Source organism: Salvelinus sp. IW2-2015, unplaced genomic scaffold (genome assembly GCF_002910315.2).
Source record: "Salvelinus sp. IW2-2015 unplaced genomic scaffold, ASM291031v2 Un_scaffold16496, whole genome shotgun sequence".
Taxonomy (NCBI): Eukaryota; Metazoa; Chordata; class Actinopteri; order Salmoniformes; family Salmonidae; genus Salvelinus; species Salvelinus sp. IW2-2015.
The window spans coordinates 747,950-762,242 of record NW_019957613.1 but is presented as its reverse complement, the minus strand read 5'-3'; the positions used below and the strand labels follow the sequence as shown (position 1 = coordinate 762,242).

Below are 14,293 nucleotides of genomic sequence, written 5' to 3'. Positions count from 1 at the left end.
GAGGGCACTGGTTAAGATTGATGGCATAATGAATTCCACAAACTATCAGGCAATTTTAGCTGACAATCTGGTTGCCTTTGCCAGAAGGCCGGGTCTTGCCATATGTGGACTTTCCAACAAGACAATGACCCAAAACATACCTCAAGATCCACACAGAAATGGTTCCGTGATAACAAAATCAATGTTCTGCCATTGCCATCTCAGTCGCCGGACCTCAAGCCAATCGAAAACTGGGCTGAGTTGAAGAGGGCAGTTGATAAGCGCCAACCCAAGAATGTGAAGGATCTTGAAAGGATCTGCATAGAGGAATGGTCCAAAATCTCTCCAAATGTGTTCCTTAACCTTGTCAAACTTTACAGGAAAAGACCATGCTGTTATCCTTGCCAGAGGTGGTGGCACTAAGTACTAAATGAGGAGTGCCAATAATTATGAAACCTTGATTTTGGTGAAATTTATTTAGTATTAAATAATTGTATGATTTTGTTGGGTTCCATTGAAACATTAATAAAGTACAGTATTTCTCACGTTGGTATTTTGAGTTTATCTCTATAAATATTGTTTCTATTTTTTTAAGTATTGTTTGTGCATTGCCAGTCAGGGTGCCAGTAATTTTAGGGCCCACTGTATATACCGAGTGGCATAGTGGTCTAAGACACTACATCTCAGTGCTAGAGGCGTCACTAAATAAAATAAAATAAAAGTTTATTTGTCACCTGCCCCGAATACAACACCTTACAGTGAAATGCTTACTTACAGGCTCTAACCAATAGTGCAAAAAATGTATTAGGTAAAGAAATAAAACAACAGGTAAAAGACAGGCTATATACAGTAGCGAGGCTATAAAGTAGCGAGGCTACATACAGACACCGGTTAGTCGGGCTGATTGAGGTAGTATGTACATGTAGATATTGTTAAAGTGACTATGCATATATGAATGAACAGAGAGTAGCAGTAGCGTAAAAGAGGGGTTGGCGGGTGGTGGGTGGGACACAATGCAGATAGCCCGGTTAGCCAATGTGCGGGAGCACTACAGACACCCTGGTTTGAATTCAGGCTGTAACACAACCAGCTGTGATTGGGAGTCCAATAGGGCGGCGCACTGGTTTGGCCGGTGTAGGCCGTCGTTGTAAATAAGAATTTGTTCTTAACTGACTTGCCTAGTTAAATTAAGGTTACACATATAGTTTGGGTATAATGTGTATGTTTATGTTGTATACACATATTGAGACCTAGGTCTCAATATGTCTCTGTTAAAATAAAGGTAAAAAAACGAAACAAACGCTGAGCTTAAACATCCATCAGCTTTACTGACCTGGGCTTCTCTTTCAAGTTAAGGAGTGCGCCTTTAGGGCTTATTGCTCAGGCATAAAATGCTTTGGGTTGAGCTGTGGACGTTTGAATCTAAGGACAATCTGTCCCGATACTGTAACATCTGTTTGTGACGATAGTCGAGACTTGCCCATTCCTTTCAAGGTGTTGCAACTTTACAAACAACCAGCCTTCGATCATTATGGGCATCAYGGTCAATTGCAGTGACTGCAGACCCATTCTTCGAACAGAAAATCTGACAACACGGTCAGGTTATGGTGACAGTATCAGTGATGAACGTGGTAACAGTGGAGGTAGTCTTAGGGGCTATAACCAACTCTCAAGCTAGSTACTTTAAGTAAGAACAGCTGATGCTAGCCACTAGCTGACAAATGTTCCTCTGCCAAGTGACAGAATAAAAATCTCTCCCCAGGGTGACTTCACCTGGAACAGCCTGTCAGGGCGGAGTGTACGGCTGACGCCGACGGCCATCCAGAGCCTTTCGGAGCTGGAGCGGACCTGGCTACAGGAGGTAGCCTTCAACAGGCTCCATCAAGACTATGACCTGGGCTGTCAGATCACCATCCCCAAAGGTAAAGTAGCGAGGTGTTTTTGTGTGTGTGTGTGTAAATGTCGTCTGTCTGACTTCCTTTCTAGTCTGTCCATCTGCCTGTCCGTCTGTCTGTTCATATGGCTAGTCAGTCTGTCCCTGTGCCAATGCTACAAGCATTTTCACAAACATATGACATCAACATCCACCTTGGACCTCTCCGAGACCAACATCAAACTGTCTAGCAGACAACCGTGAACTTCCCCTCCACAGAGTGTGTTTGGGGAAGCTGTAAGCACTTATGATTTGAGATGTAAACCTCAGTACACATGTTTTCCTATACAGTACATCTAGAAGACTCAGGAGTGAACTTCCTGTCTTATGTAGTGTCAGTAAGACACTTACACATGAAGATGTGTAGACCTTTCCACTCAGTACCATAGGGCCATAGCCTGCTGCTCTGTTCGAAGTCATGCTCTGTGGAGAGCTGTATATTAGCCAGGGCGTGCATTCCAGTCAAAAGTTCTACCTCTCCCCCGGATGATTTAATGCGTTTGTCTGTGTTCCTTATGAATTCCAGAAGCCCTCAGGCATGTGTTACTGAGATATTTCAGCACACTGACTGTGGGTTTTGTTTATCTTGCGCCTGGGGTTGGGTTAGCCGGTGTTTCGCTGAGGCCTGGAGATCCTTGAAAAAATAGAGAAAAGAAAAGCAAATGGCTCGTTGGATCGTTTTACAAGTCGTTGGAGTGGGGAAGAGAGAGAGAACTGGAGATTCCTGGGATTACTGTCCAACTTTGCAGAGTCAACTGACAAGAATCCAAACCATTTCCCTTATCTCTCTCTCTCTCTCTCCTCTTCTCTTCTCTCTCTCTCTCTCTCTCTCTCTCTTCTCTCTCTCTCTCTCTCTCTCTCTCTCTCTCTCTCTCTCTCTCTCTCTCTCTCTCTCTCTCTCTCCTCTCTCTCTCTCCTCTCTCCTCTCTCTCTCTCTCTCTCGCTCTCTCTCTCTCCTCTCTCTCGCTCTCTCGCTCTCTCTCTCTCTCTCGCCTCTCTCTTCTCTCTCGCTCTCTCTCTCTCTCTCTCTCATACACCTTCCTCTCTCTTACTTTCTGTCACACACATACTGTCTCCCTCTCTCTTCTCTCATAGCATCTCTGTCTCATACCCCCCCCCCCGCTGTCTTTCTCCCGCTCGCCTTTCTATTCTTCACTCTTGTTCTCTCATACTCTGTCTTTAGATATTCCATCATAACGATCTATAGATATGTCGAAGCATAGTTTCTTAGCAACCTGTTCTATGTACCTGTTCCAAGAACAGATTTGACTGAGTCAATGGGGGAAAAAACAATCCTTGTTAAGATTATAAACCAATCATAAAAGAGCATACCCACGGGGCACAGATGTCTATTTAACATCTATTCCACATTGGTTCAATGTCATTTCATTGAAATGACAGGGAAACAACGTTGATTCAACCAGTGTGTGCCCAGTTCATAACATCTCGACTGTTTTGAAGACAGATCAATCGACTGTTTGATAAGAGGTGCTCTGGCTATAGACACAGTTTTGAGGTATTTCCCCAATAAGAGTTCCAACCCCTGGTCCAAGCTGCCGGAGGTTTCCTGTGCATCAATCAATGTTCTTGCTAGGAGTCATAGATCTTGTTGACAGCTGACAAAACACTTCTTTCCCTTCCTCATAACGATTCAGYCCTTTTCAAACTGAAACTCATATTTGGATCCATACTAATTCAAAGCATGATGGGAAATTGTCCAAATAGTCCACTGCTGGTAATATCTTTTCTTGTTAAGTGGTGTGCTGTAACCTTGATATAACAGTATAAGAATATGCTATAAAATATATTTTACATACTTTTCTCAGGGTTAAGTTTCACTTCCAGGATTGAGCTCAGGTGAACTGGAGCCCTGATTCCTTATTATAAAGTGGGTGGTTTGAGCCCTGAATGCTGATTGGCTGATTCCTTAATAATCCCTCTTCACAGGAAAGCCTGAGGATCAAGAGGAAATGAGAATGTCCTATGTTTCTTTCCTCTTGATCCTGTATTGATGAAACCACTGGACCAGAGGCTGGAGACACTCATCTGTCATCTTCATCACTACAGTGTTCTGATAACCGATGCTCTTTGAAGCCACTGGCTTGATCATCTCCAAAATGGCCGACATACATGCTAATGGGAGAGATCACCTAATGTGACAGCAGGTCATTGTGTGGGTTGTTATCAGTGTGTACAGATAACTGACAGTTTTCATTATTTTCTTTATCAGATGGACAGAAAAGGAAGAAGTCGCTGAGGAGGAAGTTGGACTCTTTGGCGAAAGAGAAAAATAAAGATAAAGGTATATTGATGTGAAACCCTYAACATGGTTATCACTAGTTACCACATCCACAAAGTCATAAACCCTGCCCATTTCTTCAATTTCTCTTGTTAAAATTGTATTTAAACCTAACCTTAACCTAACCTAACTTTAAATTAACCAAAAGCAATTTTTAAATGTTTATTTATTTTTATATAGCCAATTTTGACTTTGTGGCTGTGGTAACTAGTGGAAATCCCTCAACATGGTATTTTATGGAAAGACTAAGTGCTTTGTACTGTACATTTTCCTGCTGTGACAAACTGGTCAAATTAATATAACAGATCTCTAGGCTACGCAAGCAGCATCCTCCTTGGTAATGCAATTAACACTGTTTAACAAGGCAGACATTGAAAGCGGTCCCTTCACTATTGGTGCTTCAAAATGGACTAAGGAGGCATAAGGATAGTGGAAATATTGGAAGGATAAGGATTGGGTGTCTTTTCAGATGCAAACTAGAACCAGGGGTTAGGGGGGAGCCCTCTAGTTTACATTTTTTCTTTGGATTTTTCTTTTTTCTTTTTATGCTGTCACTTACATTTATGAAGACGTTTTCCCAGTCCTGAACATTTAGTTTCCAGGGAAAACAGAACCTTGTCAGTCCCCRGCCCTACACTCTTAGAAGAAAGGGTTCCAAAAGGGTTCTTCGGCTGTTCCCATAGGAGAACCCTTTTTGGTTCCAGGTAGAACTCTTTTTGGTTCTGGGTAGAACCCACTGTGGAAAGGGTACTACATGGAACCCAAAAGGCTTTTTGCCTCAGAACCAAAAACGGTTCTTCAAAGGGTTCTCCTATGGGGACAGCTGAAGAACCCTTTAAGGTTCTAGATAGCACCTTTTTTTAAAGTGTAGCCGCAGCCCCAGGTGAATAGCAGAGTGGCTATGAAAACACAGACATATTTACTAGGGGAGGAGGAGGGATATATTTAGCAAAGTGGAGCGACTCCTTGTAAGGGGATTGGGCTGAAATACAGCCACTGTGTCTGCATCACAGACGGCATATTTGGCAATGTGATAACTACAGATCTGATAGAAGGTAACTCTCCAATAGAGATGGAGGTATAAACCACTCCAAGTATCTTAYACATTTGCTCACAAGCTGTGGGGAACTTTCCTTGCAGTCAGTTTATTCGATGTAAACATGCATGTATTTCAGGTTCTCTTTGATGCTGTTGGGCAATGGTAACATCAACGTCAGCTCTGCCCGTTGTATACAGTACCAGTCCAAAGTTTGGACACACCTACTCATTCAAGTGTTTTTCTTWATTTTTTACTATTTTCTACATTGTAGAATAGTAATGAAGACATMAAAACTATGAAATAACACATATGGAATTATGTAGTAACCAAAAAAGTGTTAAACAAATCAAAATATATGTTATACTGTATATAGTTGCCAYCCTTTGCGTTGATGACAGCTTTGCACACTCTTGGCATTCTCTCAACCAGCTTCACATGGAATGCTTTTCCAACAGTCCCACATATGCTGAGCCCTTGTTGACTGCTTTTCCTTCACTCTGCGGTCCAACTCATCCCAAACCATCTCAATTGGGTTGAGGTCGGGTGATTGTGGAGGCCAGGTCATCTGATGCAACACTCCATCACTGTCCTTCTTGGTCAAATAGCCCTTACACAGCCTGGAGGTATGTTGGGTCATTGTCCTGTTGAAAAACAAATAATTGTTCCACTAAGCGCAAACCAGATGGGATGGTGTATCGCTGCAGACTGCTGTGGTGGCCATGCGGGTTAAGTGTGCCTTGAATTCTAAATAAATCATTGACAGTGTCACCAGCAAAGCACCCCCACACCATCACACCTCCTCCTCCATGCTTCACGGTGGGAACTACACATGCGGAGATCATCCGTTCACTTACTCTACGTCTCACAAAGACACAGCGGTTGATACCAAAAATCTCAATTTTGGACTCATCAGACCAAAAGACAGGTTTCAACCGGTCTAATCCCAGCTAGCAATGAAGAATCGGCCTAGAAGCGGCCCTCTTTCGGGGGGCTCGAACTGATTGAATCGGCCCGGAATCGGGTGTTGGACTCAGCTGTCTACTGGAATTCAGMCGACTTTGCAGGCATCTTACCAGAATCCCCCAGAAGCGGCCCGATGCAATTGTGCGTCGCCTCATGGSTCTCCCAGTCGCGGCCGGCACGGGTSTCAAACCAGCATCTGTAGCAACGCAGTTTGCACTATGATGCAGTGTCTTAGACCTCTGCTCCACTCGGGAGGCTCCAGCCACAAAGTYTTTAATGCTAATCAATTGCCTTGCACAAAGTATCAAAACTATACTTAAATACTACACAGGACTCATAAAGAATGTAAYTTAAATGTTAATTGTATTTTTCRTCACAGAAAYAATGAGAAAATATGGAAAAATAAATAATGAAATGTTAATTATGTAAAGCAGCCCGTGTAATCATCTACCAGAGAGTAGCCTCAATCGGCCCGAGCCCCACGTAATACATTTGGGCCAGATAACTCACACCGGAATGGGCCCGAGCTCAATCCCCGCATCCTAGCCATAAGTAATATTGCAAAGGCAAGAATCAGGCCAAATGACGTTGGCAAGTCTGAACTCTCAACCGATTCCCCGACTTTCAGCCGGAATCGGCCCAGATCCACTGTGCTAGTGGGATGTCTATTGCTCGTGTTTTCTTGGCCAAGCAAGTTTCTTCTTCTTATTGGTGTCTTTAGTAGTGGTTTCTTTGCATCAATTTGCCATGAAGGCCTGATTCACCCAGTCTCCTCCTGAACAGTTGATGTTGAGATGTGTCTGTTACTTGAACTCTGTGAAGCATTTCTTTGGCTGCAATGTCTGAGGCTGGTAACTCTAATGAACTTATACTCTGCAGCAGATGTAACTCTGGGTCTTCCTTTCTGTGGGTCCTCACGAGAGCAGTTACATTATAGCGCTTGATGGTTTTGCAACTGCGCTTGAAGAAACTTTCAAAGTTCTCGACATTTTCCGGATTGACTGACCTTCATGTCTTAAAGTAAAGGACTGTCATTTTCTCTTGCTTATTTGAGCTGTTCTTGCCATAATATGGACTTGGCCTTTTACCAAATAGGCGTCAGGGATTTGGCAGGATGTTCAGGTTTTGGTCACTAGATGCCCCCATTGCTTTTTTGACGCCTTTTGTTTTTTTCCTTGTTCCAGTTATTATTGCACCTGTGCTATTTCCTTGGAAGTATTTAAACCCTTAGTGTTTCCTCGAGTTTCTTTGCTCTGTGTTTTGTATGTTAGCACCCAGCCCAGCCATTGTGTGAACATTGTTTCTCTAGTTGGATTTTCTTGAGGTCTCTGGTTTTTGTTCCTTGTTTACTTTTTGATATTCTTTTGAGGTTTTTTGTTTTTTCCTGTTGTTCTTAATTTTGTTGGATTTTTTCCTTGTGTCTTGGAGATATACTTTTTTCTCTTGGAATTAACTTTTGACATTGTGATTTAAATATTTTTTGCCTGAAGATTTTTCCTTTTTCTTTATTAAACCACCGTCTCTAGTATGCTTGTCTGCCTCATCATTCTGGTTCTTGCGACTATTTAGTGGCTCAAGTTTACTCAGTGACTGTTTCCACACCGGAGTACCCGAGTTCGTAACCGGGTCCTGACAATAGGGCCTATCCTTCTGTATACCACCTACTCGTCACAACACCAACTGATTGCTAAATGCATTAAAAGGAAATAAATTCCACAAATTAACTTTTTAAAAGCACACCTGTTAATCGAAAGGCATTCAGTGACTACCTCATGCAATCTGGTATGAGAGAATCCAAGAGTGTGCAAAGCTGTCATCAAGGCAAGTTGTGCTACTTAAATGTAGAAATATATTTTGATTTGTTTAACACTGTTTTGGTTACTACATATTCCATATGTTTTATTTCATATTTTTGACGTCTTCACTATTATTCACAATGTAGAAAATAAAAAAATAAAGAATAAACCCTTGAATGAGTAGGTGTGTCCAAACGTTTGACTGGTACTGTATGTAAGATCCATCACAGCAGCAGTCCCTATTCTCAGTTTCTTCATGTCATGTAAACTCACTGTGGAGAAGGTCGGCGTCGATGAAAACACTGGGTTAGAAACATAGTGGCTGTGAACATGCAGGCTGCAAATGCTTTGTCATTAGGGTGTGTGTGTGTGTATTTATGTGTGAATGCTGCATGTGTTGTGTGTGTGTGTTTAAGTAAACATTCCAAAGTGTGTGGTTTGTAGAAGAGTTGACTGTGTCACTAGCATACAGTATATGGTTGTTTTGTACATGATTACTCGCTTCTCCCCTCCTACTTACTCCCTCCATCCTCTCTCTCCTCTCCCTCCCCCTCTCTCTCTCACTCTCCCTGCTTCCATCCCTCTTTCTCCCCTCCCTCCTCTCTCTCCATGCTTCTCCATCCCCCTCTCTCCCTGTTCTCTCTGCTTCCATCCCACATTCATCTCTCTCCCCCTCTCTCTATCCCAGCTGTCCTGTGTTGTCTCAAAGCTCTGGCTCAGTCTGTCACCAGAGTKGGACATATGTGATGATGTGGCATGTGCTGTGGTCCATTGGGTTGATGTGATTCCATACTGGCCTCTGGAGCAGCCTCTCTCTCAGCTGTTTAGACAGCCATAGTAAATTAACTTTCTTACATTTGGGTACACATTGCATCAAACTCACTCCTGAGAGGGATCTGTTTACAATGTAGCCTTCTACCACCGCACTGCAAAAACAGAATGTGTTCGGGGACTGAAACAGAAGTCTGTCTGGGTGATGGCTTTGTCTTGTGATTGGGTGGACCTTGGGTTTGTGCGGCCCAGAAGATAGATTGTCATCCAATGTCAACAAYGGTTTCCACATTGAACCTAACATGGCTTAACATTTACTGTATTCTGTATCTCTCTCRGTTCTGGTTTGGAGACGCACTTGCTCTAAAGGYTGTRACAKTAGTTGATTTTAGTGTGCTCATTTTGAGTACGCAAACTAAAATAGTTYAGTTTCTCTCCTAKACAGAGAATGAGAACAGGCCTAGAGTAGTGCCAGATCACACGGACGCTGTTAATTGAGTTTACGAGACTGCCGTGAGCCTGTTCTAAAAATGACTTGTAGCTGTGCAGGCTTTATTGTTCACTGGGATCAAAGACCACCTGGCTAATGTGGTGGGCTTACGTGCAGAGAAGTCTTAAACTGACGTACTGTTAAGAAATGGTTCCTTGTTGACTTATTTATGGGATAATATAGGCTGGATGAGACGTTTTATGAGATTTAGTTTAATCTGTTTAATTCGTAGCATGTGTAGTAATCTCTTTTTGGCGTGTTCATCGAAACACAGATGGTCTTGAAATGTTTAATTGGAGATTTGTTTCATGTTGATAATCCTGAGCTGCGATAAACCAACTCTGTAAACAGCATTTTTTTTTGTTGCCTAATCCCTTCTCTTTCCATTGTGTGAATTGAATTTCAATGAATCCCTTCTCTTTCTTTAGTGTGAATTGAATTTCCGTTAATCCCTTCTCTTTCTGTTGTGTGAATTGAATTTCCATGGATCCCTTCTCTTTCAATTATGTGTATTGAATTTCCGTTAATCCCTTCTCTTTCTGTTGTGTGAATTGAATTTCGCTTTTTTTCTCCCTTGTCTTCCTTCCCTTCCTCTCTATCACTCTGTCTCAGACATGTCAGTCATGTCTCTTGTGTTGTCTCTTAGTCACTATGATAACAATACATTGTTAATATTGTTTTTATATATCGGGAGCTTGGGACTATAAGGTTCTATCTGCAAAAAGGTGATTCTGAGATAATTGGCTTTCAAGTTYCAAACCCTCATTTGTGTCAGCAATTTGTATCTTATATTCTTTTGAACTTAACAYGAATTGGGATATTTAGAGTACAATATACTGTAGGTAGAGAACGTTGATCAGAACAAGGCTATGTCAATAACATTTTGACAAAAAGGCAGGTTCTACCTGGAACCAAAAAGGGTTCTTCAAATGGTTGTGCTATGGGGACAGCCAAACAACCCTTTTAGGTTGCACTTTTTTTTCTAAGAGTGTACTGTCAGGGACCTGTCTCTGTTAGGGGAATTGATACATCTTGTTAAAGCAAAATACCACCCATCTTTCATTAGTCCACTGTTGTTTTTCATTAGTCCACTTGAAGCTGGGTAGACTCAGAGCATTATCAAGCTGATGTACTTGAGTACCACAGACACAGCCACACAAACACACACACACACCACCACTCACACGCGTGGAGTGTTGTACAGAGGTGTACAGTAGGCGTGTGGGGGAGACCCTCACCCTCCTGCGTGCCCGCGGGGCAGCTCGGCGTGTTGGCGACTGGACTCGTTAGCCTGTCTCCGAGGTGGAGCTGAGGGAGGAGTTACTGCTGGACAGCTCCTATGGTGGACCTCTTGGTGGCAAACTGCAGGATGGACGACACCAGGTCCGACGGTCCTTATGCTCCTCCTGTGAGGAGGGGTCCTGACGCAGCCGATCTGGCGCTGCTGTGGGTCCGGTCGTTGCGATCACCGGACAGGCACTTATCGAGAAGGCGGAGCATTCTGGAAGGAGGGGAGAGAGAGAGGAATGAATACCAATATTCTAGCAAGAGAAGAGAGAGAACAGGGAGGAGGGGAGGAGACAGGAGGAAAGAGAGAGGAGAAGAAGATTCTTCGAGAGAGAAGAGAGGGAGAGAGGGGAGACAGAGAGGGAGAGAGACAGAAGAGGGAGACCTGAGAGAACGACGAGAGAGAGAAGAGGAGAGAGAGATGGAGAGACAGATGAGGGGACGAACACGAGAACACCTCTGCTCAGACACAGCAGAGAGAGAGACGAGAGAGCCAACGAGTGAGAGACAGGAGTGTGCAGAGCGATGAAAGGAGAGAGAGAGAGAGGGTGGGTCGGGATAGCAGTGATAATGTGAAGGCCTCCCCGGGAAGGTGGATGGTTGATTTAAGATTTCTGTCTGGGCCAGTAACCGAAAAGGTCGCTGGTTCCGAGCTGTGACTAGTCGTGAAAAGCTGTCGAGATGTTTGCCCTTGAACAAGTACTTAACCCTAATTGCTTTCAGGGTCGCCGTCACAAATAATGCAAGAACTTTAGGCAATCTGAGGATGTCTACCCGCCTTAATGGACCCCACTCTACCGAGGGGATGTGGTCTCAGGTGGGTGAGTCCTTGGGGGGAAATACTTATCCTATCAGACATCCAACAAAAAACACTAGTTCCGCCCCATTTTCACACCTCACACCGTATTCCAGTACAAAGGATTTACCCTTTCGGGGTACAGTTGGTGTCCGCCAGGGTTTTTTGAGTTGCGTCTGACGTTAGGCTAAACTGGATTTATTAGCTGATTTGGAATCTAACAGGTACTAGTAGGTTTTGATTCTTCTGTTTGGGTATCTTGTACAGACAGTTGCCTCAAGCAAGGAGAAAAATAAGTAGACATCTTAATGCACGATGCGAGATACCGACAGGAATAGTATCAAAATATAACACCTTTATGTGTTCAAAATGGTGTCCCTAGAAATTCAACTCCAAATCCCAAAAAAACACGAGAAACCTAGCTGCGGTTGATCAGAGTTTGAGTTTGAGAGTGCCATGCCAATGGATGCCAAATGGGACGGCACGTTCCTCATGCAAGACCACATGACCCATCTCCACCCATGTCCTCCTCTGGATCAATCCAGATGGTGTCTCATTTGGCAACTTTCAAGACGTGCGACATAGCTGGACATCAAGGAGCTCGGACGGTGGCACGCCAGGTGAAGAGGCGAAACCTCAGCCTAGCACTGGCTACCCAGGCGTATGCGAAAGGCAGAAACAGAAAAAGAAACGCCACAAACCAACAGACAGACAAGGAACAAACCAAAACACTGTTTAGTCAATGTGCGAGAGGATGTCGGTTGGAATCGCATGACGACGCCGGCGTAGCGACTGAACACTAGTAGTCGATCCAAGCCCCGACCCACAAAACACCGACCCAAGACCAACTACCTAAGTGGGAGAATTATTTACTTAGGGAGACAAATAAAGGTATTGGTCCCAGCGCTACTTCAGGTCATTAACCGGTCCTGCCGTATATTTTTGGTTTCACCATGTGTGGCAACGGCTGCCTAGCTCTACTGGAGGCAGAACCAGGGACCGGCGTGAGCCCGAAGACTCACACAACCTCTACCTTCGATGTTGTCGAAATGCGAGGAGGACTTGTGCCCCTAAAACTGGACGACACAGAGGTGGTATCATACGGCGGCAGAGGAAGATGGCCCTCTGTGCATCTATCTGGTGACCCAGCCCCCAGACCGAGGAAAGAAGAGCGCGAAAGCAGAGCCCCAGGCGGAGGTGGACAAAAACGGATTACTGACAAGACAAAACCGTCATGGCTTGGAACACAACTATCTATAGAATCCGAGGTCCAATTTTTCTAAACAAATACTGCACCTCCATAACCAGTCCCCAGCAAGTACCCAGCAACAGAGCCCCCAGTATTACAGAACGCCAGCTAGCCCTCAACGGCCCCAGGAGTTTAATTTGCAACACATCACCGGTGAATCGAACTTACAAGAGAGACCGTAAGAACCAAAAAAAACAAGCAAGAAAAGGAACGAAAGACACAAGTATCGAATAAGATAAATACATATTGTACGTTGAGCACGTCCAAATCCCAAGCCGTGAACAAAACTTTGAGAGATAACCAGAAAAACCACGTAGTATCATCACCACCCGAGAGGTATAGAGACCGCTATGATAACGACCCAATAACAAGCAACAAATTTCGCGCACAGAACTCCAGTGAGCAGGCGCACCACGGCTGAGGTTAAAGGACAAACCTTTGGATATACCCCAAGTAGAAGCTGCCCATGTACACTCTCACATCAGCAGGCATCTAACTCAGGGTCTTGGCCGATCTGTTAGAGAAAGACACGTAATGAAGAAGAGTAACTGTATCGAAATTGACGACCAATGTGCGTCACCTGATAAGAAACAGGCAAGAGTCTCAGTTAATTATAAACCGAAAGCGTGATAACACCTCCGAACATAAGCTAGCTCTAACGGACCAGGAGTAATAGCCATAAGCAAATGATTATATGAGGCCATTGCAGTAATTGCTACACTAAACAGCCAAGCGCATAGCGAACGGGCGGCTACCTTGAGAAGACCGGATAGGCACATAGAGGTGGAACCAAAAACCAGAGGAGGGCACGGGCTGTAATCTAGAATAAATCGAGTAAAAACAAAACTCAACAGGAACCGGGATGCTGGTGACGCCCGAGCCGCGGAATTCCGGAGCTTAACAAATGATAAGGTTGCGATAGGGCGAGTGATTCAAAAATACTGTACTCACTGCCAAGGTATAAATGCAAATTGAACTTAACTCCTACAAAACTACATACGAAAATGGTGATATATTCTGGCGACGTTTACGCTTAAGTTTTAGATCCGATCTAACTCATCAGTCTGAAGTAACATGTACCTATGATAACTACAAAAGAATCTGTCAACAGAATCGACCCCGACCCGTAGGGGAAAATCCAGATGGATTTTCCCCCCACTACTAACAATCTTACGCGCCTAGAGGATGATACCTTCTCTGAAGGTGTATTCAAGTTGGCACCAGATGTCAAGCCATCCCCGAATCACTATTCATGAGTTAGTATTAATGCAGTTCTCGATACGTGTTGTGCGAAAGGATACATTATAAAAGCTATTGTCGCTCCATTCTCGCTCTCCTAGGGCTTTGTATTGTGTGCAGTCTGTATTTGATGTATCGAGAGTAGCACCAGCCTATCTGTAAGTTTCATTTTATAGTTCCTATAGTTAGAGTCTAAAATTAACAGTTGAAGTGAACGATGTCATGTAAGGGCTTGCCTCCATGATCGACTCCTCACCCATCGTACCCTGCGGCCCTTGCACCCTCCTCATCGCCCCACCCATATATCTCGGCCCCAAAGCGACAATATCAGGCTCGTCCAAGACGCCTCAATGTCGACCCACAGCACATGCCACATCATCACACATGTGCCCTAACTCTGGGAGTTACAGATTGAGCGCGAGAGGCTCTTGAACAACAGCGTCGATGATGCA

The 14,293-nt window shown here is 44.0% G+C and overlaps 1 protein-coding gene across 1 annotated transcript in view; it reads left to right on the top strand.

Annotated features, from left to right (window-relative positions):
- The window catches only part of LOC112080779 (rho GTPase-activating protein 6), a 101,484-nt gene that overhangs the window by 66,630 nt on the left and 20,561 nt on the right, over positions 1–14,293 (top strand). Inside the window, exons 2-4 of the mRNA XM_070442708.1 lie at positions 1,742–1,901; positions 4,143–4,214; positions 11,899–12,014. Of these exons, the coding sequence (XP_070298809.1) occupies positions 1,742–1,901; positions 4,143–4,214; positions 11,899–12,014 (348 nt within the window). The remainder of the gene's footprint in view (positions 1–1,741; positions 1,902–4,142; positions 4,215–11,898; positions 12,015–14,293) is intronic.